Source organism: Calidris pugnax, unplaced genomic scaffold (genome assembly GCF_001431845.1).
Source record: "Calidris pugnax isolate Ruff unplaced genomic scaffold, ASM143184v1 scaffold92, whole genome shotgun sequence".
In the NCBI taxonomy this organism is placed as follows: domain Eukaryota; kingdom Metazoa; phylum Chordata; class Aves; order Charadriiformes; family Scolopacidae; genus Calidris; species Calidris pugnax.
In genome coordinates this window covers 1,296,036-1,320,155 of record NW_015090823.1, presented here as the reverse complement: position 1 = coordinate 1,320,155, position 24,120 = coordinate 1,296,036, and the positions used below count along the sequence as shown (strand labels likewise).

General features: G+C 50.3%; 1 protein-coding gene across 1 annotated transcript in view; it reads right to left on the bottom strand.

Moving 5' to 3' along the window:
- Positions 1-2,594: 2,594 nt before the first annotated feature.
- The window catches only part of GRIK4 (glutamate receptor, ionotropic, kainate 4), a 141,951-nt gene continuing 120,425 nt past the window's right edge, over positions 2,595-24,120 (bottom strand). Inside the window, exons 12-19 of the mRNA XM_014940008.1 lie at positions 21,944-22,057; positions 14,618-14,727; positions 11,670-11,843; positions 11,350-11,515; positions 9,245-9,470; positions 7,643-7,771; positions 3,855-3,973; positions 2,595-3,364 (exon numbers count right to left, since the gene is read on the bottom strand). Coding sequence (XP_014795494.1) covers positions 2,999-3,364; positions 3,855-3,973; positions 7,643-7,771; positions 9,245-9,470; positions 11,350-11,515; positions 11,670-11,843; positions 14,618-14,727; positions 21,944-22,057 — 1,404 coding nt within the window. The 3' untranslated portion in view covers positions 2,595-2,998. The remainder of the gene's footprint in view (positions 3,365-3,854; positions 3,974-7,642; positions 7,772-9,244; positions 9,471-11,349; positions 11,516-11,669; positions 11,844-14,617; positions 14,728-21,943; positions 22,058-24,120) is intronic.

Genomic DNA, 24,120 nt, shown 5'->3' with positions numbered 1-24,120 from the left:
AAAAAGGGGGGGGGGGGGAAGAGAAGATGTGAGATGTAAACCCACCTGGGCACACAGATGCGTATGAGCACACACCCAGGCTGTTTGCTGTGGGGTCCCTCCTGTGTAAAACCTGCAGGTATTTACCGGTCACCAGAAAACACAGGACCTACAGAGACACCAGAAAAGGCATCCAAATGACAGCAGCTTTTATCCATCCTTTCTGCTCTGAGTGCAAACGCCCTGAATGTTTTTTTTGGTTTTTTTTTTTTTTTTTTTTTTTTAAATATTTAAAGAGAGAGAAGAGGGCAAGAGGGCCATGAAAAATAATCTCCTCAAAATACAGACCCAGATACAAAATACCACATGGGTGGAGCAAGGTTAACAAGAGAGATAAAAAGCAAAGACAGTGAGAAACCAGGTGGTTTCTCATCTTTTTTTTTTTTTTTTTCTCTGACATCCTCTGTCTGAGCAGGTGACTGCAAGATCTTCAGAGAGGCAGAGGAATAATGTCTGGCTCTGTCAAGATCCCTCTTTATTCACTGCCGTGAAGGGGTGAAAAAACATCAGGTCTGATAAATGATTCATGGAGCCTTTTCTTCTGCTAATCTGTAAATAAATTTTAAAAAGCAGCTTCCTTTTGATGAATATATTCTGCTGCTCGTAAAAACATGTCAGCCTTTAAACACAACACAGGCACGCTCGTATCTCCAGCGTTGCTGTCAGGACTTTGATAGCCCCAGCCCGGGCTCCCCGCGGGGAGGGAGGTTTTGCTGAGTTACCTCAGCTGAGGGTCCCCATGGGGATGGAGGTTTTGCTGAGTTACCTCAGCTGAGGGTCCCCATGGGGATGGAGGTTTTGCTGAGTTACCTCAGCTGAGGGTCTGCCCCTCCGAGCCCACGGCACCGCATTCCTGGGCTCTGGCAAAGCCTTACCTCATCCTCCTCCTCACACCTTCGCTGCTCTGTTTAGTCAGGGAGAAGGTAGCATCCCGCAGATTTACAGCTATGAAGGCTGGATAGGAATCTTTATGGACACCTCGTATGAAATCCTGCACAACAAGCTCTAAATCCTCTCCTCCTCATTGCAGGAGGGCTCTCTGAGTGTGCACATTTTACTGTCGCCGTGGGGCAGACGCCTCTTTTCGCACTGGAAACACTAGAAGAACCTTAACGTGCCCATCGCTGTGGCATGGCATCCCCTTCCCTGCACGTCCTCCTCAGAAACATCTGCTGGAGATGGGCTCCTGCCTGCGATAAGGAGGTGGGTCTGACCCGTTGCAGCACCCAACCCTCAGCCCCTGGTCAACCGTGGTCCTCATCACCCAGAAACCTGCCCCCCCCAGACTGCACTGCTGGTGGTTATGGGTTCTTTCCCCTCCTACCACCACCTATCTTGGGCTTTCTTTTTTTGGCCTTTTCTGGTTGTCTCCTGTTTCCATTTCAGATAACGGGTGCAGAGACACTCAGGCAGCAGAGCCCTGCTACAACCAAAGCACCTCTTCCCTTTTCAGCAGGGGAGTTGCTGGGTTTCACCCTGAGCAGATGGGTCTTGAACTGTCTCACGACTTTAGTGAGTGTGGACAGGGAAGGAAAGAGGAAAAAAAAAAAAAAGAAAAAGCATGATTATACAAGGACATCTTTTATTTCAGTACATTCAAGACAAAAAGAAAAGAAAACAATTCAAGAACAGGATGTACCTTCACTCAAGGCTTTATCTCCCCTGCCCCTCTCCATTGTCGTCTCTTTCCTTTTACAATCAGAAATTGCATAGAATTTGTTTTTTCAATCAGAAAAATTAAACTCCTCAATGTAAAACCCACGTCTGTACCAAGCAGAGGGTGAGCTGCTGCCGTTGCTAGGGAAGTAAATATTTTCCTCACACCACACCCCGGGGCTAAGGGCTTTCTCCGACGCTGTGCGGCATCGTCGTCGCTGCCAGACACGGGCTGTAAGTCACCCCCCGAGCCGAGGGTGCGCCGTGGGTCAGGGACAAGGGGAGCTCGAGGGCCTGGGGCAGAGCTCAGAGCCACTCGTTGGGCCATGGACGCGTCGGGGAGAGACAGCGGGCAGCAAATGGCACCTCCCTCAGCTGGTGGGACAGGGCAGCCCACCCCAGCCCTCCCCGCTCTCGCCTGCTCCCACCCCACCTTCCTCAAAAGGCTCCCCCACCCCAAAAAAAAAAAAAAAAAAAAAAGATAACCCCAGAACTAAACAAAAGACACAGAACCCCTGAAATTCCAGGCGTTTCAAGGCCTCTTTGAGTTCACTGTGTTCGTTGGTTGGTTTTTGGCATTGCAATATATATATATCTATGTATATATATATTTATATATATAAGTATTTTAACAACTCCACAAACCGACTTTCAGCAAACGCTGCTGCTCACGGGGAGCGTGTCCCATCCCTCCTTCCTTCCCTCTCTCCATCCACCTACTACACTCTCAGAAGGAAGAAGAGTTCAAGCACCTGAAACCCGGTGCCTTGGAGACTAGGTCCTGACGTACCCAAAATAAACCAAAACAAAATAATGACTCCTCCCTTCCCGTCCCTTATCCGCGTCAAATAAAAAGACGACCCCCCCCCACCCACCCACCCTTTGAGAACATCCCCCGGTGAAGTCTATGCGATGGGTAGACGGCGCCAGCGTCCTTTCTTCTGGCCTGGGGTGGAGAAGTTCCAAGTTCCCCTGGGTGGGCAATATCTGGTCACCCACCCAGTCACCCACCACGTCCTCTCCTTCCCACCTCGGAGCTGCACGGTGGCACGGGGACAACCTCTGGAGCCACAAACCAGCCGGAGGAGCTCTCTCCCCGCTGCGTCGGCTCCTCCGGGACGCCGAAACCAAAGCCATCCCTCCAGCCAGGTCTGCGCCTCGGCCCCAAGATCCGCCTTGCTCTGGAGAAGCTGGGTAACTGCTTTTAAATTTAAAAACGAGTTGACATTGTACAAGTCCGTGTTCTGTAAAATGGAACAGGACCCTCTCGGCCCACCCTGGCGCGCCCCCCCTGGCCCCAGCGTTACTCGGGCTCGCTGCTGTTGGTGGTCTTCTCCCACTCCAAGCTCTCCTCGCTCTGGGCGGGTGAGCCCGCAGCCGGCCGTGCCCGCAGCCCCTGAAACCTGCGGCACTCGGGGCACACTCGGATGTGCGTGCACCCTCGGGCGACCAGGGCGGCTTCTTGGGCCAGTCTTTGTGCCAGAGGGTCCGGCTCCCCCCCGCTGCACAGCTTCCCGTTGCTGAGCGTGGTTGTGCTGCGGGCTCGGCGTTCCTCCGGGAGAACGGGGCGAGTCCGTATCATCCCCCCTCGCCTCCGACGAGGGTGGAAACTGTCCTTGCAGAGAATGATGTTGCGCAGCTCCGTCACCATCTCTTGGCACACCGACACCTGGAAGGCAGACCCGAGACATACTGCTCACCTAAGTCAGCCACGAGCCCAGCAGCGCTGCATCTGCTCTGGATTCTGATGCCAAGGTGTTAGGGACTCGGTCGTTAATCTGGCCACCGGATTTGGAAAACAATGCTGAGATATTCGTGCTTGATTTAGCACGGACAGATTCCACCTCTTGTCAGATTCACCTCCCAAATCCACAGGAGACCCAAACCCACAGCAGGTAGAAATCCCCAGATGGTCCCGTCTCCAGGAAAGGTACGTGGACATTGCACACATCCTTGATCCCTCCAAAAGCCCTTGGAGCATCCCTACAGCCTCGATCTTAGTAGGAGAGCCTGAGAAGCTTGTGCCTGTCAGACCCTGCCCGATAAACCTTCTTGTTACTAGGAATGGTCATCTCAGCCTGGGTGCACTACTTGCTCCAGGGCACCCCACAGATAGCAATAAACACACACTATCCCCTCAGGACACTTTCAGGTCCTACCTCTGACTGCTCAGAGTGCCGAAGGCTCCACAAAAATTCCAGCATTGCCATAAAAATTGCTACGATTAAGCCACAGATGAGCACCACGAAGATCCCACCAATATTCTCCATCCCCAGGCCTACAATAAAGCAGAAGAGACAGCGCTGTGGATGGGGCAGACACCACATAAATCGCAAGCGTCGCTGCGCAGAAAACCCAACTCTTTTGCTGTTGAGTTGGCATTGCATGTACCCAGCCAGGGACCAAAAACCACACAGCCAGCACTCTCCTATTAATAGCTAACCGCATGACTCGGATAGCAAACGGGATGACTTGCAATAACTGCACGGCAGAAGACGCGGTCTCAGAAATGATGATTTTGCAGATAAACAGCAAGTACATTGGAGGGAAGTACAAAGCAATTTGTGGACAAACTGAAAACCGGGGGGGAGAAAATGAGAGATCAATCGGGCACATTAATCCCAGCAAATTATTCACCCAGCTCTAGTTGCTTTGAACTTCGCAGAGGCAGATGAGCAATGTTGTTAAAGAAGCAGAGATGAAGAAGACAAGGAAGGGCTTTAAAGGAAGCTGGCACCGAGAAAAGCTCCTTTGATTGCATTACAAAGCACTGGTGAAAAATGATTACAGCTGCTTGTATTGCAGTAGCAAGGAGAGGCTCCAAATAAAACCAGGATCCAACGCTGTCTGACACTATAGGGTGACCAAGCGGGGTCCCTGTCACCCAGGGGTACCTGGTTATGGCTTGGGTGCTCTCTGCCCAGCACCCTTTGGCCTTTGAGGTGGAACCAGCCCCTTCCAAGGGATGAAGACAGGCTGAGGGAGCTGGGATTGTTCAGCCTGGAGAAGAGAAGGCTCCGGGAAGACCTTATAGCGGCCTTTCAATACCTGAAGGGTGCCTATAGAAGAGCTGGGGAGGGACTCTTTGCCAGGAAGGGTAATGATAGGGCAAGGGGAAACGGTTTTAAATTGGAAGAAAAAAGATTCAGATTAGATCTCAGGAAGAAATTTTTTACTATGAGGGTGGTGAGACACTGGAACAGGTTGCCCAGGGAAGTTGTGGATGCTCCATCCCTGGAAGTGTTCAAGGCCAGGCTGGATGGGGCCTTGAGCAACCTGCTCTAGTGGGAGGTGTTGGGGGGTTGGAACTAGATGATCTTTGAGGTCCCTTCCAACCCAAACCATTCTATGATTCTATGACTCATCTCACCTCCCTTGGACATACCGCTTACAACGGGGTGACTGCCATCTCTGCTGATGGTAGGAGCCATTCAGCCACCCCACATTCATTCACCCCACAAATGCCCCATGTGCAGACAGCTTCACGTAGGGGAGGGACTAAATCCCACACACAGCAGCTGCCAGCCCTGTCCTACACAGTTTCCACTCCAGAAAGCTCCCCAGTTGGAAGGAAAATCCACCCCTCAAGAACCTGGCCTGAGCTTTCTGTGTGCTGAGGCTGTCACCCCCTTTCCCACCGCACCCCATGTCCCCAAAAACCGCAGCTGGTGCCTCCGACCCAGAGGTCCAGCCCTCCAACCCCTGCAGAACAGGACCCCAAGAGAAGCTGGGGAGCAGCACCAGCCTCGGCACATTCAGTCCAAGAAACAGCTCTTCTCTCCTGTGTGTGTTGGGTTCGGGGTCTCAAGTGGACTGGGCCACCGAGTGGATTGATTACTAAAAAGCATGCGGTGCTTCGCACTGAGGTGACTGCATGAGGCCATTACTCAACAAGAACATCTATAAAAATCTTCCTCTCCCCTCTGTAACATTAAATCAAAGTGTAAGGATCAATGATTTATTGGCTTAATCTCTGCGTGGCTTTTAGACATAAAATCTCACCAAAATCCTTGTAAATCGCTGACCTGTTTTGTTCTAAAACTTAGGAGGTCACATTTCTCCCTCCTCCTCCGTCATTCTTTTGGCACTGCCTCTGGAGCAATCTAGTGACTCTGTAAATCAGCCCTTCGCAGAGAGACGCTTCTGCTAAGACAGCAATTGCAGGGCAGAAAACGCAGCCCATGATCACAGTTTAGACCCAAGATAAAGGCCATCCTTTCCTCCCAGCAGCTCTCAATTCCGAATTTAGGGCCAGTAGCTCTCTCTACATCCTTCTACCATCCTATCTGGGTGCCACATTAGACATCCATTCCCGAGGTCACCTGAGAGATATTTCCTTCCTCCAAACACACATGCCAGCAAGTTACAACCTTCCTCAATTCCCAAACTGAGAAAGTGATTCAAGGACTGGAGCATCTCCCTTATGAGGAGAGGCTGAAAGAGCTGGGACTCTTTAGTCTGGAGAAGAGAAGGCTGAGGGGAGACCTTATTAATGCTGACAAGTATCTCAAGGGCAGGCTGAGGGAGGAGGGAACCAGACTCTTTTCAGTAGTTGCCAGTGAGAGGACGAGGGGCAACGGGCACAAGTTGGAACATAAAGGGTTCCACTTGAATATGAGGAAGAACTTCTTCCCAGTGAGGATGCCAGAGCCCTGGAACAGGCTGCCCAGGGAGGGTGTGGAGTCCCCTTCTTTGGAGATTTTCACCCACCTGGATGCTCCTGAGTAACATACTCTGACAAGCTCTAGGCAATCCTGCTTCAGCAGGGGAGTTGGACTAGATGATCTCTATGGTCCCTTCCAACTCTAAAAATTCAGTGAAATTCAGTGAAAGTGAACCATGAGGGAGTCTACAAAACAGCAGAAAAACTTCTGCAGGGTCACGAAGCACTACTTCTGGTGGGTAGTGCCAGAAACAGCCCAGGAGCCTGTTCCCCAGCCACCCCTTCCCAAGCCATCTCCAACCAGCCCACAGACTAGATTCCACTTCAGAGCTGCTTTTTGCACAGTCCATGGAGGAAATGACTCACATACGCCCGCTCGCCTTCAAAAGTAACTTCTTTAACAGCTTATCACCTTGCCCTGAGGCCTGATGTCTTATGAGGGGCCAACACCTCCTGCCTCCAGGCTGCCAGCACTGCCCAAGGGGGAGCGGGGCTTGTGTCCCCACGGGGTGGCATCCAGCCTGGCCCAGACACACACCTACACCCACTGCCATGCCAGGGAAACAGGAGAGCTTCCACAGACCCAGCTTGGCTCTCCCTCTCTGTGCTCAGAAAGATCATAAGACCATCCTTTCAACTGGGGGGACCTGCTGCCCCCCCCCCAGAAAGCACTTGCTGAGGAAAGGGCGACTGCCAAAACTAAAAAAATGCAGTAAACTGCGTTAAGCTGGCAACCGCTCTCACGCTGGGACATCAGCCTAATGTGGTAGCTTTTATGGCAATTTGCATAGCATTACCCAAAAGAATTTGCTCCTCAGTTTACAGATGTACTAATAAAGTCCTTGTGTCCCTTCCCTCGGCTGTTTAAAAGGCGCTTTCACTTGGAGCCATTAACCAGCGGGCCTGTGGTGGAGATCCATCTCCCTTGCAGGAACCCAGGATTTTGGTCTGATCCCTTTAGCCATCCATTTTCCCATGTAATGCTGCAGACATTCATTAGAAGCTAATTTACCCTCCATATGCCTCCAATATTTGTCATTTGGTTGTTCCCGCTATCTTTGCCCCAGGCAAAAACACACAGCATGAGGCACAGCAGAGCTGTTTGGCTTTCTCCTTGAATTGCGAAGGAAGGAATCTCAGGTCAGAAGAAGGGGAAAAAGTAATTCTCAGGCAGAAAACCTGGCAGCGCTCATGTGCAGATGGACGTTCATCCTCGCACTGCTGGCAAGGATGCTTCTACTGCCTGGTCCCTTCAGCATGCTGCCGGAGAGCGGCCTGGCTTACCTTTGGCTCTGTGGTCCTCCTCTTTGGGGCATTTTCCTCCTTCCCACCACTTCCTCTTCAGGATCTCCAGGCGGTTGTTCTCTTGCAACTGGAGAATGGCCAGGTCGAACTCGTCACGGAACACAGAGCCTGCAACACCAAGAGGTAGGTGGGTAAGGCACCGCCTCAGGCCAGCCTTCCTCCCCGCCACGGTGCCCTGCCAGTGTGCCCAACTACAAGAGCTCGTCTGTACATGGTTTGGAAGGGACTTGAGTCCACATAAGCCCTTGAAACCTGCAGCCTCCCTGCTGGGACTGTCAACTAGGACTGCCAACTGGGACTGTCAACTGGGATTGCCAACTACTTAACATCACTTGCAGGTGGTCATTTTGCCTGTCCAACAAGTCCCACATTGGGCATTTAAAGAAGTCCATGACAAGAGGGAGCTTTGGCTTCATGGGCAGGATCTGAACAGGCAGTTCGGTATCGCCCTGTTGCTCCTCCAGGCCACTGAGGTCCCTTCTCCTGTCATTCCACCTCCAACTTCAACCTTGCTCCAAATGCCCCTTCCCTCAAACTGGTGCATGGCAACAGCAGCAAGTTCAACCTACACACCATCCCCAAATTTCATGGTGGAGGCTCAGTCCTGAGCTCTGCTGCAGTTTCCACGGTGTCTGTGATGGGAGATCCTGGAGCAGGGCCGTGGGAAAGACCTCAGCTCTCCGGGTAACTCTGCACCATTGTCCCAGCGAGCAGCTTTCTGCTCTCCTTATCTGCTACGGTTTCACTGTTTAACAAGACAATGCCAGAACAAATTTAGTCCTGAAAGTAAGGATTTGTACTCCCGATCGGGTTCCTGTGACTTTACAAGCTGACGCATGTTCGCTAAACTATAGTGACTGTCTGTGTGATGGGACTTATGCAATTCAGCTTAACTTTGTATTGCTAAGTGCAGGTGCTTAAAGGTCAGGAACAAGGCTTCCCGAGCCTCGCCGAAAGATCAGCCGATTGCTTGGAATAACAAATAGTACATCCTTCTTCTGTGCCGCCCTGGGAGATGATGTTCTGGTGCTAGCTCTCCTATTTGAAAGACAAAAACCCTCCGCATTTGTTAAACCTGATTATTAGCTGAGATAGTCACTGAATTGCCCAATTCTCTGTCCTGGAGTTTTAAGAACCACCAGCCGTTAAGAAACTCGTGCTAAAAACTACAGGAGTTGAAACAGCATTACTTTTACAGCACTTTGGAGATAAAACAAGGAGCACAAAGCGATTCAAAAACACTGGTTCAAAAGGAAAACAGTCAGCAAAGAGCATATATGCAGAAAATAAGCAGCAATTTTGAAACATCTTTCACATGAATTATTGAAAGAGCCGCAGTCGCGTGTCACATGGCTCTGGACCAGAGCAGGGTCTCGCACATCTGGCTCTGAGTGTGCACCTCGGGCAATTCAAATGTGTTTGATTTTCCTCCTGAGATTAAAAAAAAAAAAAAAAACAACAAACACGACCCTGGGCAGAGCTGTGAAACGTGACATGGGCTTTAGAGCCGGTTCAGCCTTTGAAATGCTCCGGTCCTCTGCCGACAGCTGAGAAGGACTAGAATTTGTCTTCACTGCCTACCGACGGGCATGCCAATCCCGTAGCCCTTGGTGTCCAGAAGGCCCCCGACCTGCGTGAGGTTGCAATTGCGCTGACGATAATACTCGTTCATGGTGGATTCCAGCAGGAAGGCGTAATTGGAGTTCAGCACCCGCGCGATCCCTTCCTCCGTGCTCTTCACGAAGACGCTTGGCTGCTTGGAGTACATGTAGTTCCACATCCGCTGGTACGTCTGGTAGCGGGAGTTCTGCCGGGGAAAGGAGGGCACAGCACAGCTCAGGTGGGAGCCACCCTTACTGCTGGAACCTAAACCCCAAATTAGACACCGCTACGAAAAGGCCACGACGGGGAAAGGAGTCGACGCAGACCTAGGTGCCCAGCCTCCATTTATTCCAACGGGATTTAGAGGCCCAAATGTCTTGGTGGATTTGAGACTTTGTTGGCAAAGCTGGGCATGAAACGCATACCTAATTCCAATAGGTTCCAGCAAAGCTCTTTGCATAAATTCAATTTTAGAAAAATACAGATTTTTTTCCGTAACAGTATATCAAAAAAACACGCAAAAAAAAAAAGCCAGAACAAATAGCTCATGCATGGCTGATTTAAGCCACCGAATGCTCCCTGTAGAGCTCACACCCGATCGTCTGTCACTGTAACCTTGTGCTTATCAGTTCACCAGCATTAGAGCCAAACACCACCACGCCGAGAAGGGCACTGAGGGCTGGGGGCAGCACCAAAGCTCTTTGAAGTTTGCTGCTCCCCGAATCCAGATTTTGGTTCAAAAAAAGTCAAAAACCTGCTTGAGAGAACTGGAGTCTTTCCACTGACTGCAGGAAATTAAGGCTCAACCAGCCCCAAATCCTCAGACTTCATTGATGGTTGAAGCCCACCTTGGTTTAACTCAGGAGAAAAGCTGCCTACAGTTAATCCCTCTTGCCTGCAATGAGCAAAGAGTGAAACCCGCTTCCTCAAAGCCTGAAGATAAACACGCTCTGGAGTTTCTGGATTTGCCTCTTTCCCTTCACACTTGTATTTCTGCAGCACACAGAATCCCTTACACCCCCTCTCCCCCCGGCTGAGGCAGCAGGTACATCCTTTGCTAATTCCTTCTCTGATACCAGCGACTCCAGCACCCGCCAGGCAGCGCAGAGCCACGGCCGGGATTTTAAACTTGAAAGCCTTCCTGAAAAGAACTGAGTGAGTGCCTCATACACAACCACCTTACTCACTTGGGCACTCTTCGGCTCATTTTAGATATAATGTTCTGCTTAAAAGTAGCTTTATGCCAAACCCTGAAGGGTGTAAAGTCAGGCTGAAAAGCTCAGGCTCCCTCGAGAGATTTCTCAGCCTTCCCAAAATCAGCTCAGGCTCAGAGGTGGGGAAAAGTGAGAAAAGCTTTCTCTCCTCTCAGGATTTCAACAAGTAATAAATAAATAATCCTCAAGCAGTTCTTTGTGCATTCAGAGCACTGCAGAAAAGATTCACTCGTTTATTTCCCTTCTGAATAGAGCAGGGAAGATAAAAATTAAATTGGGCTAAGTGGCACGCGTAAGTTTGCATACACTTGACTTATCTGTTTTCAGTGCCACTGGCCAGCACTTTGACATACACCAGCCTACCCGGGGTCTGCAAACATTTCTGTGCTTACCCAACCCCAGGGACTCTCCTGTAAGAGCTAAAATCACATCAAAACTGACCACATAGAGACCCATGGAAATTTGACTGCAAATGCTCCTCTCCTGAAGACCGCATTGTGTCACCGCTGTGACACAGGGATGTCCACCACCTTCCCACCCACGTGGTGACACTCCGAGTGGTAAGTTGCAGGAAAATTCCACTCCCCAAGGATCCAGCACAAATCTCCTGACCCTAGTCCTCCAGCATCCCAAGAGCACGCCAGCTGCTGTGTCACAAAATCCTGCCTCTCCTGTCCTCCCCCACCACTCATCCCATTGTCACCCACTGTGGATCTGCCCAGTCTTGTGCAACCAAGCAGCCAGGATTCTCTCCAAAAGTCCCTTCCGTGCCAGAAACTGGAATGAAACAGGCACGACAGGCCAAATCTGAATAGAGGGTGCCCTCTGCACCCCCCTACCTGCCCCAGTTAGCAAAAGAATGGGGTTTACTTGGAAGAAGGTCATGCTGGAGCCGCCGTGAATGGTGCCGTACTCGATGGCTGTCTGGTCAGCCAGGTCATCTACGGATTCGATGGGGACGTCCATGCGCTGCACGGTGAGGAAGGCTGCCAGATTGGCCGTGTAGGAGGAGATGATGATCAGGGTGAACGCCCACCTATGGAAAAGGGGAAGCAAAAACAGGGACCTGAGATTTACCCACGGACTGAATCCGATCACCATCCCCACCCTCCACCTCTCCATCTGCTCCTGCCCAGAAAAGACCCCCAGAGAAGCCTCCCTTTACGTGGGGGGAAGACTCCCCTCCTTACCAAACTCCGCTGACACAGCGTGTGGACAACGCCTGGGGGGCAATGGTGGAGCCTTGCTGCATGAAGCCCCCAACTGGAAACCACAAGCTGTTGCCCAGAGAGTACTGGTTCACCAGAAGATTGCACCGGCCTTGTGAGCAGGGGTGGGGGCTGTACCACTCATACGGCGTCAAGCTAAAATGACAAGAAACAGGTAGATCAGGCAATTCTCTGGGAAACGGGGCACTTTGGAGAAAAGAAGTGAAAAAAGCAAAGCTATGAAAGCCCTAACTCTCCCAGAGGCAGATTTTTCTGAGGAGGAAACTCTTTGCTGTCAATTGATGCCCAGGGCTCAGAGCTGTGTGAAATGCTTGCTCTAAGGCTCAGAAGCCAGAAGCTTTCTTGTAAAGATTTGCAGAAGTTTTGAGAGGCTCTGCTGAAAATCTGGGCATGGGCTGCGGGGAGACTGGAGCCTTGTGTGCAGATTCATACTGCAGACAACAACCACAGTAACTCCAGATGTGCACAGACTTGATGTGAAACTGGAAACAAACATTTTGGGTCCTGTTCCCTGCTGGAGAATGAGCAGCAACGGGAAGGTTCAAAAGGGAAGCGCGTGAGACCTGACTGCATGACACCATCAAGAAAAAAAAAAACCAAACCTGTAAATGGTTGCTCTGAGAAGGTCTGATTGCCCCGGCATGGTCTAGGTCCCAGATCTAGTTTAAAGCCAAGAGCTGGTGTTTCAAAGCCACACACACGTACGGTGCTCACGGGGCCAGGAGGGAGGTGGGAATCTGAAATTACTGCCAGCCTGTCACTGAAGTGACTGTGGCCCAGCTCTCATTTTCTGCTGCTCCCAGTCCTCGGCTCTGCAGTTGTTAAGAAAGTCTTCTAATTCCTACTCTGCAGTTCATTATATCGCTAATGGTTAACAACACTGGTGCCCGGGAGGGTCATTTTGGGGATACTGCCAATACAGCTGCTGGGCTCTGCCAGCTTACGCAGCATTTACCCAAAATGAGGTGTTTATTTTCCTTTCTGCCTCTCCTACCTCACTGTGATGCCAGCGAAGTGGAGGTTATTTCCTGAAGACTTTCTACGGTTGGATCAAACCCTGGCAGTAAAAAAAAAAAAACAAAACCAAAAAACTGCTCTGGGAGAGTCTTCTGCAACTCACAGGGTCAAATGCTCCTGATTGCTGAGCAAGGCAGAGAGCAGCGTCCAAGCCTCCATCTCCAGCGGGAAGCCGTGTGAGGGCACCTTTTTTGGAGGATCATGTTTAAAACATGAGGAGGGGGGCTAAAGGGGCACCAAATCTCAGTCTGCAGAGCGCGCCGGGCTGCATTATTCAGGGGTTTTCCTCAGAAGGGCGTTTCTGAGGCTGTAACAGCATTTGAAGCAGGCGCCAAAGCCCTGTCAGGATGACAACTTTAGCCACGCTGAGGGACCCAGTGACAGCCCAGTTCCCATTTTTGTAATGAGAATCGGGTATTAACCGTGTCCCGAAGCAGCCCTCAGGCCCGGAGCACGTCTTTGGTACGCACTGCCAGGACACAGTTCAGCTCTGTCTGGAAAGACCCAACTATGCCACCAACAAGCAGCAGTTTGTTAGGAGGGTCAGGAAAAACAGCAATGGGGCACAGACCATGGCCCTCAACGGGAGACCCGCTGCAGACAAGCACTCAGTGATGTATTTTAAGGCTGATTTAAATTAGTCGGAGGGAAACGGAACCGAGAGCTGTCAAAGTGAGGCTCTGCACGTCACCCAAGAGGCTGTTGAAAGCTATTAATGAGCTTTCCTTTTCTGTACACACTGGGTTTTACAGGGCCGGAGGAACCAAAACGCCGCGACTGGAATTTGCCTCAGTATCTCTGAACACATTCTCCAGCACCTGCCAGAACCTCCACCCTTCCTGGGGCTGGTTTATCCATTGCAGATCAAGCATCTACAGGGAGCAGCACCATTCACACAGCACCAGCCCTGCTCCCAAACCCCTTCCCATGCATCTCTTGGTGCTGGCGCCCACCGCTGTGGGCTGCGCACCCTCCCAAATCTGCTCCTGCCTCAAATCACAGCCATCGAATCAAAGAATCATTTTGGTCGGAAAAGACCTTTAAGATCATCAAGTCCAACCATTAACCTGACCATCCCGGGGCTGCCATGTGCATCGGTGACGTGCCTGCGCGGGCACTCAGCAGCAAAACCCCCAGTCCCCAGCTGGCAGAGGGCTTGGGATGCTTCTGCCCCCCTTACTGCACCCTCTAAATTGGTGGTCTGGAGGATGTCCCCTGTACTGGGCACTGGTGAGGCCTCACCTCAAGTGCTGTGTCCAGTTTTGGGCCCCTTGCCACAAAAAAAGACATTGAGGGGCTGGAGCAGGTCCAGAGAAGGGCAATGGAGCTGGTGAGGGGTCTGGAGAGTAAGTCTTATGAGGAGACGCTGAGGGAGCTGGGGGTGTTCAGCCTGGAGAAGAGGAGGCTGAGGGGAGACCTTCTCATGCTCTATAACTACCTGAAGGGGGGTGTAGAGAAGCGGGGGGTCGGTCTCTTCTCCCAAGTCACAGGAGATAGGACAAGGGGAAATGGCCTCAAGTTGCACCAGGGGAGGTTTAGATTGGATATTAGGAAACATTTCTTCATGGAAAGGGTTATCCAACATTGGAATGGGCTGCCCAGGGAAGTGGTTGAGGCACCATCCCTGGAGGTGTTCAAAAGACGGGTTGACATGGTCCTCAAGAATATGATTTATTGGTTGGGTTTGTTTTTTTTTATCGCTTATTTCTTATTTAGAGTTAGGTTGACGGTTGGACTAGATGATCTTTAAGGTCCCTTCCAACCTAGACGACTCTATGATTCTATGATGTCCCCCTGCCCCAGCCCCTCACCACGCGTGTCCCCCCACGGGTGTGGGAGCGTGACGCTAGGTGGCACCTCGAGGAAGGAAAAGGCACCACCAGCCACATTACCGAGCAACCAAGAAGAGGACGCAGCTGACAGCCAGGTAGGCGAGCAGCATGAAGAGCCAGACGCCAGGGGAGAAGGGATCCAGGAAGGAGAAATAGCCAGGTTTGCGGCCCTGGAAGGGAAACGAAAAGGAGTTTGAGCTGCTGGCATTTCTACAAATTAAGTAGTCCGTTCTGAACACCACACAAAGAAACACACCTGCCCTGATGCCCACAACAGATGGGAAATAAAGCAAACAGAGCTTTGCAGAAGCCTTGCAGGGGATACAGGTGGCAACAAATGCCACAAACGACCAAGTCCAGCAGCATCTCCCCGCTGGGATTCATCTCCTAAAAATATTCTTCTCCCCATCTCTATCACTTTCGTTCCTCCAGGCAAACACAGAGGTGAATTGATAGAAAAATGGAGATAACAGGCTCTGTCCTCCCCATGGCAGGATGTGCTGCACCCCTCACCTGCCCCCCCCTCTAGAGCCCTTGGCCACCCAAGCAGGCTGCACACCACGCTTGCTGGGCAGGAGCACCCCCGAGCACGAAGCAGAGTGGGGAAAAAAAAATATATATTTGTGCAGAAAAGGCGAAAATAAAAAAAACTTTGCAATATTTCTGCTTTTCTTTCTTCAGCCTTGAAACGTTTCTTCTCTACAAAACTCAATAAAATTATTACTTTTATCTCAGGGAACACGGTATTTTTATCTCCAGGATGCGTCAGAATTTCCTGTTTTTTTCTCAGCAAACCACCTTTCCTTGAGAAGTAAGGCCAGACTGCTAGGAAAAAAAAAAAAAAAAAAAAAAAAAAAAAAAACCCACAGGCCCCCTTTCCCTGAAAAATAAGGCCAAACTGCTAGAAAAAAAAAAAAAAAAAAAAAACAACAAAAAACCAACAGGCTGATCTTCTCTCAAATTACCTTAAATTTTCACAAGGACACTGCTAGCACTGAAATTGCGCCAAATGTAGCAAAAATTGTGCAAAGGGAGGATTAATTTCTAGAAGCACCTCAAAAGCTGAACACCTGCTGTTCTGGTGAGGGTGTTTTTCCCCACCACCACCAGCCCCTCTGCAACACAGGCTGCAAAGAGCAGCCACTATCGTCCAGGGCAAATATTTGGGGGCAGGGGGAAGAGGTGGAAATATGGCACAAGGCACCAGAAGTCCCCAGGCAATTTTTAGGAGCTGTGTGGAGCAGAAAGCACTTTGGTTTAGCCCTGTGCACCACCAACACACCGCTCCCACCCTCAATGCTGCAATGCTTATCTGCCTCATCTTCTTTCCTTACCCTCTCCTTTGAAAGACTCCCAAGCAAAAGCATGAACTCCCAAAACAGGGCTAAGGGGTTGCATTAACCCTGCAGCAACATGAGCCTTTCTTCTGCCCCGAACCACCAAGTCCATCCTGGCACCACAAAACCTCCAGCTCTACAGTTTCCCCAAGCACCTGTAAGCGGGGAAGCTGCCCACGAGCCACAGCTCCTGCAAAGGCTTTTACTGTAAAGTCAAGAGTGAAAACAGCCTTTTATCACGCTCGGCCAGGCTGTCAGTGTATTTCTTCCTGGCATCTTGCTCCATCGTGTGCAGAAAACACCTATCTCAGTTTGCCCCACGCCGCTCACTCCAACAGCTGTTTCCCAGCCCAGCGCCTGCTCCGCTGTAGTTCCCTGGTTTTACACAAAAACTGCTGCCAGGGATCAGCTTTGACACACAGAAGCCTCATTTTCCCCTAGTCCACTGCCTCACCCTGCCCATATCTCTGACACCGCATAAACTACTAACAGCTAGCAATAAATAACACCTAACCTCAATTGCCGTAGGCAACCCAGAGCATCAAAGACCAGACTCCTGATATTTTAGAGCTGTGCTTAATCCAAAGGTGGTGAATAATTTTCTGTCCCCACAAAACGTAACTGCTTTTTTTTTTTCTCCTTTTCCAAACTCAGAGCAGCACTTTAAATTCCATTTCCATTAAAACCCACTATTTTACTACTGAAATATCCCTAATCGTATGCAAAACCTGAATTTCACAAGGTCTTAGTAGTTCTTCTGAAGACTAAATTGTCGCTAGAAAAGGCAATAGTTGTTGCACAAAAATCTTCCTCTACTAAAAATATCTAGGATACTGTGATATTCTCAGCTCCAGTCACCAGCTGGGACCGTAAAATCTCAGAAACCTTCTACAGCAAAGTCTGTCCTTCACGAAGTGAAGAACCACCGCACCATAACATCCCATCCCTGTATCTTTAAGGACAAGGTGAGATTGAGCTTGGGATCTACATTAACATTTTTAGAGACTCTGGCTTATTAAGCCTTTTAACAAACAGATGAGTTAATGTGTCCGTTTAAAGATGAATTTAAAGTCACTTCCCAAGCAAAGGTTCAGGCTCTCCTGGGTGCAATTCCAGAGTCTCTCTTTAAGACAAGGTCTCTCTTCCGTGCCACGTTATGGTACTGTGCTTGGTATAAGCAGGTGAGGTACAAATAGTGAAAGAAACTTTCAAGCTTTTGTCCTTTCCCTTTCTTTTTGGTCATTTGCTGCTGTGTTCTGCTCTTCCTTATATTCCTCCCAGAAACCCAGACAGAGAGACAAATGACTGCTACAGCCAGCATCTGGGCCCAAAGCAAGGGCGTTCAGAGACACAGACGCTGCTGGAGACTTCACCCCCAGCATCTTGGAGGGACTCACATCTCCAGTAACATCCTTCACTCACCTTGCTGGAGCTCCCCTCACTAGATCAGAGAGGTGAGACCATCTCACAAGTCTGCAGGGTCTGAGGTGCTCCACACTTCTTGCTGATCCCACCCAGAGGATCGTGGACTTCACTACGCCAACAGGAAGGCAAAAGTAGGTGACCTCAAAGCTCTTCAGGGACCACATGGCTTTCCCGAATGCCCCACAGCCCCCTGGTTCCCTTTATCATCTAGAACTAAATTGGCTCAGCTGCTTCTCTTCTTCCAACAGGTGTTTGGACACTCAAGAATGAAATGAGGCAATGGGAACCTGCAAGGTGTGAAGGGCACCATCTGCCCTCAGCTGAGCAAACTGGAGCTTCTCGAGCAGAAGACCATTCCGGGCAGCTTATCCCTGCCCAGCACCCCAGAGCTGCCAGGAAACTCCCAGACACTGATGGTGCCTCGGCTCGGGCTCCCTCGTGAGATGCTCCTGTAGCAAAGTTCTTTTCTGTAATTAAGGCCTGGATGTCTTCTCTGTGTTTCTGGGGCAGTTTGTCAATAAATTACGCTCATTAAGGAAATTGCGTCAGGCTTGGCAATGACTCTCTCCTGTGACTTTACAGTAGTAGTAGTTCTGATTCTCTTCAGCTACAGTCATTTTCAGGCTGCTGCTACATATTCTTCTCATTCACAGTTGTGGATAAGAATAAAGATATTCTGTTCCCACGGAGGGCACAAACTCTCTCTTATCTGTCTGTTTTGAAGACGGGAATGACAATATCTGGAGTCTGTCAGATATTTTTAGCCGGTCCCAATACAGCTTTGTTAATTGGAAGAGCTATTTTTCCTGGAATAGAAATGTTCAAAATGTCCAATAATTGATGAAGGCCTCCTGCAAATCCTCAGATGGAAGCAGGAGAGAGTCATTTACCCTCCTCAGTCGTTCTTGGAAGTCTTCATTTTCAGCCAGAGAGGATCATTTTTCTGGGCAGGTACTTGTGATGGAAGAGCCTGAACGTGCAGGACACTTGGGAAGAGAAGGAGGAGCAGAGCTATATGGCATGGTCCTGGATCCATCTGTGTCCAGGTCTGTAAAACACCTGACACCTGCACAACCAGGGTCTGAAGGGACCCCAGTGCTCACCTGCTCCACCTTGCAGAAACAGTCAGCCCTACCAATGTCATGTCTTACAGGGGTTTGTCCCTAAAAAAGGCAAGCAAGAGAACTCCCTTCTGTCCTGTAAGTCAGAAGGAAAGCAAGAAAACTCAGCCTGGCAAGGCAGAAAGATTGCTGTGTGCCAGGTGTAACTGCAGTCATTGGGTCTCACCAAAACAAAGCGCGTATAACATAGGATGACCATGTCTGATCCAGATGCAGATCCAGATCCCTCACCTCTCCAGTGTCCTTGCTCTGGAGTCAATAAGCAAAACCCAAGCACCGGCTGTTGGGCATCCTGAGCCTAGTTTGGGGTCACCAGATGGTCCACAACGGACAGACCAACGCGTACCATGGTCCCGGGCACCCCTGGGCCAGTGGTTGCTCCATCCCTGCTCCAAGGAAGCAGGAGCCTTGCTGGCAGAGCAGCAGGGGTTGTCAGGAGGGTGCTCAGCTCCTCTCAGCTCCTCTGCCTCGACCGTCAAGCCTCCTCTGGCAGGAACGAAGGAGCTATTCATCCAGTCCTTCCCATTTCGTGTCTCTTTGGCAGCAATCAAGTAGAAACACTTTTAAGCCTCAGTTCACTTGGCCTAAACTCAGCCATTCCAGTGTACTCGCCAAATCTACATTTTCTCATCTTAAAGTAGAGCACAGTAAGGACTTTCAGGGCTGATGAGCCAGAATCATGTGCTAGCTAGTCCCTCATTCCCTGCCATAGAGGCAGGTATGTGAGCAAAAACATGTGCCTGCTACAAATAAGCCTGACTTTCAGCATCCCTCTGTGCAGAAATGGCACTGGGCACCTGATTTCAGCCCTCTGCCAAGCGGAACGACTGCTCAGGACTCGTCATCCATCTCCTGCCTTCCACAGGTCCCACCAGCTGGTCAGAACGGGGACGTAATAAAACAAAACCAGCCTTTTCTCTTAGCAGCCTGCAAGTCAGAAAGCCTATTAGAGTCGCCGCGTCAGAAATCCACACTTGATTATATCACAACAAGTGAAATTGAGAAAAATGACAGCTCCATTTAAAGCTGCCATATTTGGTTATGCGTGATAAGAGACACGCGCCGTGGTGGCTGGCTTGGCGGGGTGGGGAGGAGAAAGAGGGGGAGAAATAATTTTCCACTGGAGTTACATGCAAATTAAAATAAAATTTTGCACTGGGAGGAGACCAGGGTGTTCAGGCAACTCCTCAGCAAGAGATTTATTTGTGGTTATTTATTAGGCGACGTCTGACCTGCGCTGTGATTAACATAACGTCAGCTGCAATTTCTGACACTGCAGAGATGTTTGTCGGGGTGGGGAAGGGACAGGAGGGGACAGGAGGGGACAGGAGCAGATGGGGCTGTGGGGCTGCCTTCCACTGCTCTGCAAATCACCATCCGTAAAGGAAAACTGGAGCAATTAGCTACCTTGCCTGTCCTTCTTGAATAAATATTTACCTGTTTAATTAGTTAATTGCCACACAGCACTCAGAAACTCTCCTCAAGCTAAGCAGGAGAGGACTGCCCAAAGAGGGGCCGAGTTCTGCAGAGGGAAGAGGTGGGCTCTGAACTTCCCTGCTGGGGGGACCTCCCTGCTCCTGGGGAGCCCAGGCTGCCCGTGCCATCGCTCCTGTGGCCTGGATGCAGCAGAGCAGGGCTCCCAGTGGGGTGACCTTGACCTGGGAGATGCCCCACGTCTCCCTTTCAAGCCTGCCTGGGTCATTGGGCAGCTCTCCTAGTCAAAGTCCTACCTGGGTCCTTCCATCAGGCAGCTGAAGACCAAAGTTCCTGACCAATGGCAACGATCTATTTACCCAACACTTCTTAAGACTGTAATTATTAATCCTGTTTGGTTTGGTAAATGCCCAAAGGGCAGGCTGGGACATGGCTGCGTTGCGTTACTCTGGTACCAGCACGAGAGCAGCAGATGGTCCCTGCCCTGAAGAACCTACACTCTAAGTGGATGTGTCAGACACACTTCTATCGAGCTTGCACAGAGGCAGCAGCAAACGCCTTGCGCTTATAGAGCGGATCACATGCAAAACCAGCACCAATATTCCTGTGTTTCCTCCGGAGGGAGCGACAACAGCCTCATGCTGTTCAGGGAATGATGCCTCGTTAAGGGACCTGCTGAAGGTTATGGTGTAAATCAGAGGCAGAGCACGCATGGTACTCAATCCCCAAACTTCAAAAATGCATGCGAGAAAGCAAGAAACTCGATTATAGTCCCAGCCAAGAGAACGCTGGCAGAAACACCTCCCGGATCCACGGGCAGCTGGTGGTGTGGAAAAGCAAGAGTGGTGGGGAAGGGCCGGTTCCATTTGATTTCCCAGAGCCTGAAGAGTCTGACCCAATTTGATCAGTTAAGTCATTGATCCTAAATTCTGCCCGTACCAGAGGAAACAGAATTTTAACTAGATTTTAATTACTTGTTTGTTCTTGGCAGGAGCCACTCAGCACAGAGAGATGTATGTGCAAGTTTGTTTATGTTCCTACCGAATGCTGCATCCTTAACAGCCTTGTGAAAGGAGGATGGGGCTGGGAGAGGCAGCTTTAATTGTCCCAGCCTTTTGGCTGCTATTGTGAAGCTGACGGGAAACCAAGACTGTAATTCGCATCGCGCTCGGCACCGCACAGAGCACCTTTCCAAAATGCAGATTGGGAATACTATGACATCCTGTCGCAAAGGAGCCGCCTGCCAGAGCTCACCTCCTGGGACACTGAGGGGGCTTTGCTGGCCCATACGGAAAGCCTGGCCTCTCCTGAGCTTCAGCAGGAAGCCAGAAGAACGGAAAATGGGAATGCAAGAGAATCTACGAGAATTTAAGACAAGTGTTGTCTAAGCAAAGACACGACACAACGCCCTGTAGGCTCCCAACGATCTTCCAAGCTTGATCTTATTCCCAGACAGGAGAAGGCAGCAAGGCTGCAGAGCACAGGGGCTGGGAACAGGGCTGAGATGAGGGCATTTGTGCCCCCCACACCGACTAGGTGCACCCACAGGTGTCCTAGCTCAGCCTCCCAGGCGGTCTCCCCACCGAGTGCATGCGGATGGTGGCTCCAAGCCAGGTTTGCTGCAGTGATGGAGCCACCCGGCCATGCTGCTGGGCTGCTGCACCCATCCAACCCTTCGCTCACCTCCCCACAGGGGGCTCAAAGCCACCCTAAAAACCATCCTGTGGCTTTTGAAGCAGAATCAGACAAGTTAACATCTACCCACGCTTCCCCGGGTAGCACCCATCTGACAGGGCTCTGCTCAAGGTCCTCCACCACACCACACCATATCCACCTGTGCCCAGGGAGGATGGGGAAGGGGAGCCAACAGGGCTCGGGGGGGTTGAAAAACAGGAATCAAATCCACAAGGCAGAAAGACAGAGCAAAGACAGAAATAAAGGTCGAGCACATTTGCGTTTAAATAAGAAACCAAAATATTTTTACGAGTCATTCATTTTTCTTCTATAACTAGGCACGTTTGCATGCAAATAATGGAGGGACATAAAGGGTTATAAAATAAGTCTCTTACCATATGAACTCGGTAGAGAATGCTAATTCCCAAAGTCATGAATGGCTTAGAGAAATCAATCACCTTCTCCCGCTCCGCGGTAATCGTCAGCCCCGCCACGGCCAAATCGGCTTTCTGGAGAGAAAGGAGAGCAGAGAAGATCAGGCCCCTGAGCCCAGGAAAGGCACGGGGCAGGGAAAGCAGCAGAGCCATGGTCAGGGCCACACAGGACACCCTGGAGGATGGACGTCCCATTCTGGGACAGGACACATCTGCTGTGGGACAAAGCAAAAATGGAAACTGTGGGAATTTTGCTGGTGACACCCACTAGTTCAGCCCGTGCTCCCCCATCCCTCTCCCCAGGTGGGTTTCGCACAAGCCCTGCTCAACCACACTCCAAAGTCTGACCTACCTTGTGCTCTGCACCATTCTTCCCCATTTGTCCTTCCCTCCCCTGGGCATTTTCATCTCCATACTTGCAGAAAAGCACAAAACCCATGGTGCTAGGAGCTGTGCTAATAGTGAGAACACAGCAGCCCCTGTCCCCACGTGCTCACAGCCCGACTGCCATCTCTACTCCTCGAATGCTTTAAGACCTGGCAAAACGGGAGCCATCGAGGCAATAAATCTTGTACTAACCCAAGTGAGAGACAACCTTCCCCTTCCAAAGCCCCTGCAGAACACAGCTGCCCCCTTCCAGACAAAGGGGTTACCTGCAAGTGCCAGAGGCAGGAAAGCACAGCGAAGCAGCACCATTGCCCCCCTACTCCCAGTCACCAAGTTCCCAAGCCTGCCAACCCCCGACTTCCAAAATTGCTCCAAAAAAATGCAGAGGACCGCCATAAAAATTTCCAGATTGACTTGCAAAGCAAATGAGATTAAGGGGGGAAAAAAATAAAAAGAATTTCTTCCAATGTTAATACCCTTGTAATATAGATAAGGGATTTGAATTTTAAATATTATTTTTATTACTATAGCTCTTTTAATGTCTGTAATTGCTTTCTGTAAAAATGAAACCTCCTCCATTCCCTTATACATTTGTTTGCCTGCTTTGCAGGATGATGATTATGCAAGTGGAAAAAGAGAAGGGGGAGAAAAGAAAAGCTATTTGCACTTGTTGTCTCTAAGTTTCATAAGGTCTGGGCAGAAGCCAAGGCACCATCAGGCCTGAAGACCCAGTAAAATATGGAGCTTATCTCCCTGGATCCATGTGCTGGTTGCAAATGCACCACAAAAAAAAGCAAATTTGTGGGTGCATCACTCTTACCTTGCTCTCTGACCCTGCTGCTTGTGCATCATTTTCCTTAAAAGAGGACTAATCACATCCTGGCAGAGCTTTTCTGTGGGGTCTTTCCCCTCCTCTGCCCTGAACAGACTTGCCCACTCAAAGGCAGGCAGGGAGGGCCAGCAAAGGGCAGCACTGCTGGAGCCCGCAGGAAGAAGGAGAAGGGAAAAGAAAGATAAAGTGGATCTGCAAACCTGCCCAGTAAAGGGGGGGTCATGGGGAAGGTGATATTTCACAGTCCATGCAGAACTGGTTTATTGGACGAGCCCAGTGCCAGATCTTTGCAATTGTTTCCAAGCAGCTATTACAGACTCCTAGGAGGTTGAGGCTGGAATGAATTATGAGCTGGGGAGAATTTCTGCCTAGCCAGACACTTACCCACGGGGTTTTTAAAAGGCACCAGTAATCACAATGTGGTGGGTGAGCAGTTGAGCCCTATGTAAACACCAGCAGATTACTAAAATGGGATCAGTTCATCTGTGCAGCATGGCATGTGAGGAATTTTATCTGCAAGAAAACCCTAAAGCTTCCTAAACCTCCCTTGTCTCTACTTAAAAGGGTTTGCAGGTACTGTTGTCCTGGGGAGAGCTCTCCCAGCAAAGCCCCTCGTGAAGATACAGCTTATTCTAACAACGGATTTCTTCTCCCAGCTCTCCAAACTGAACACACTTCTACCAGCAAAGCCGTAGACTAAATAGACCGCAAATACGCCGCATCAAAGGTGTTTCATGCAAAAGCTCTGAGGACATTTCCATTCCCATCCCGAGGCTGATAATAAAGGTGCAGCAGCCCCCAGATTTACCCAGCTAAGTCACCATCCCTCACCTGCCCCCACCTCCTCAGGGGTGGGATGCAGGTGCCCCCTCAGGGAACTTGTACACTCCGATTATTCCCCCAACTATCATCCTTTGGG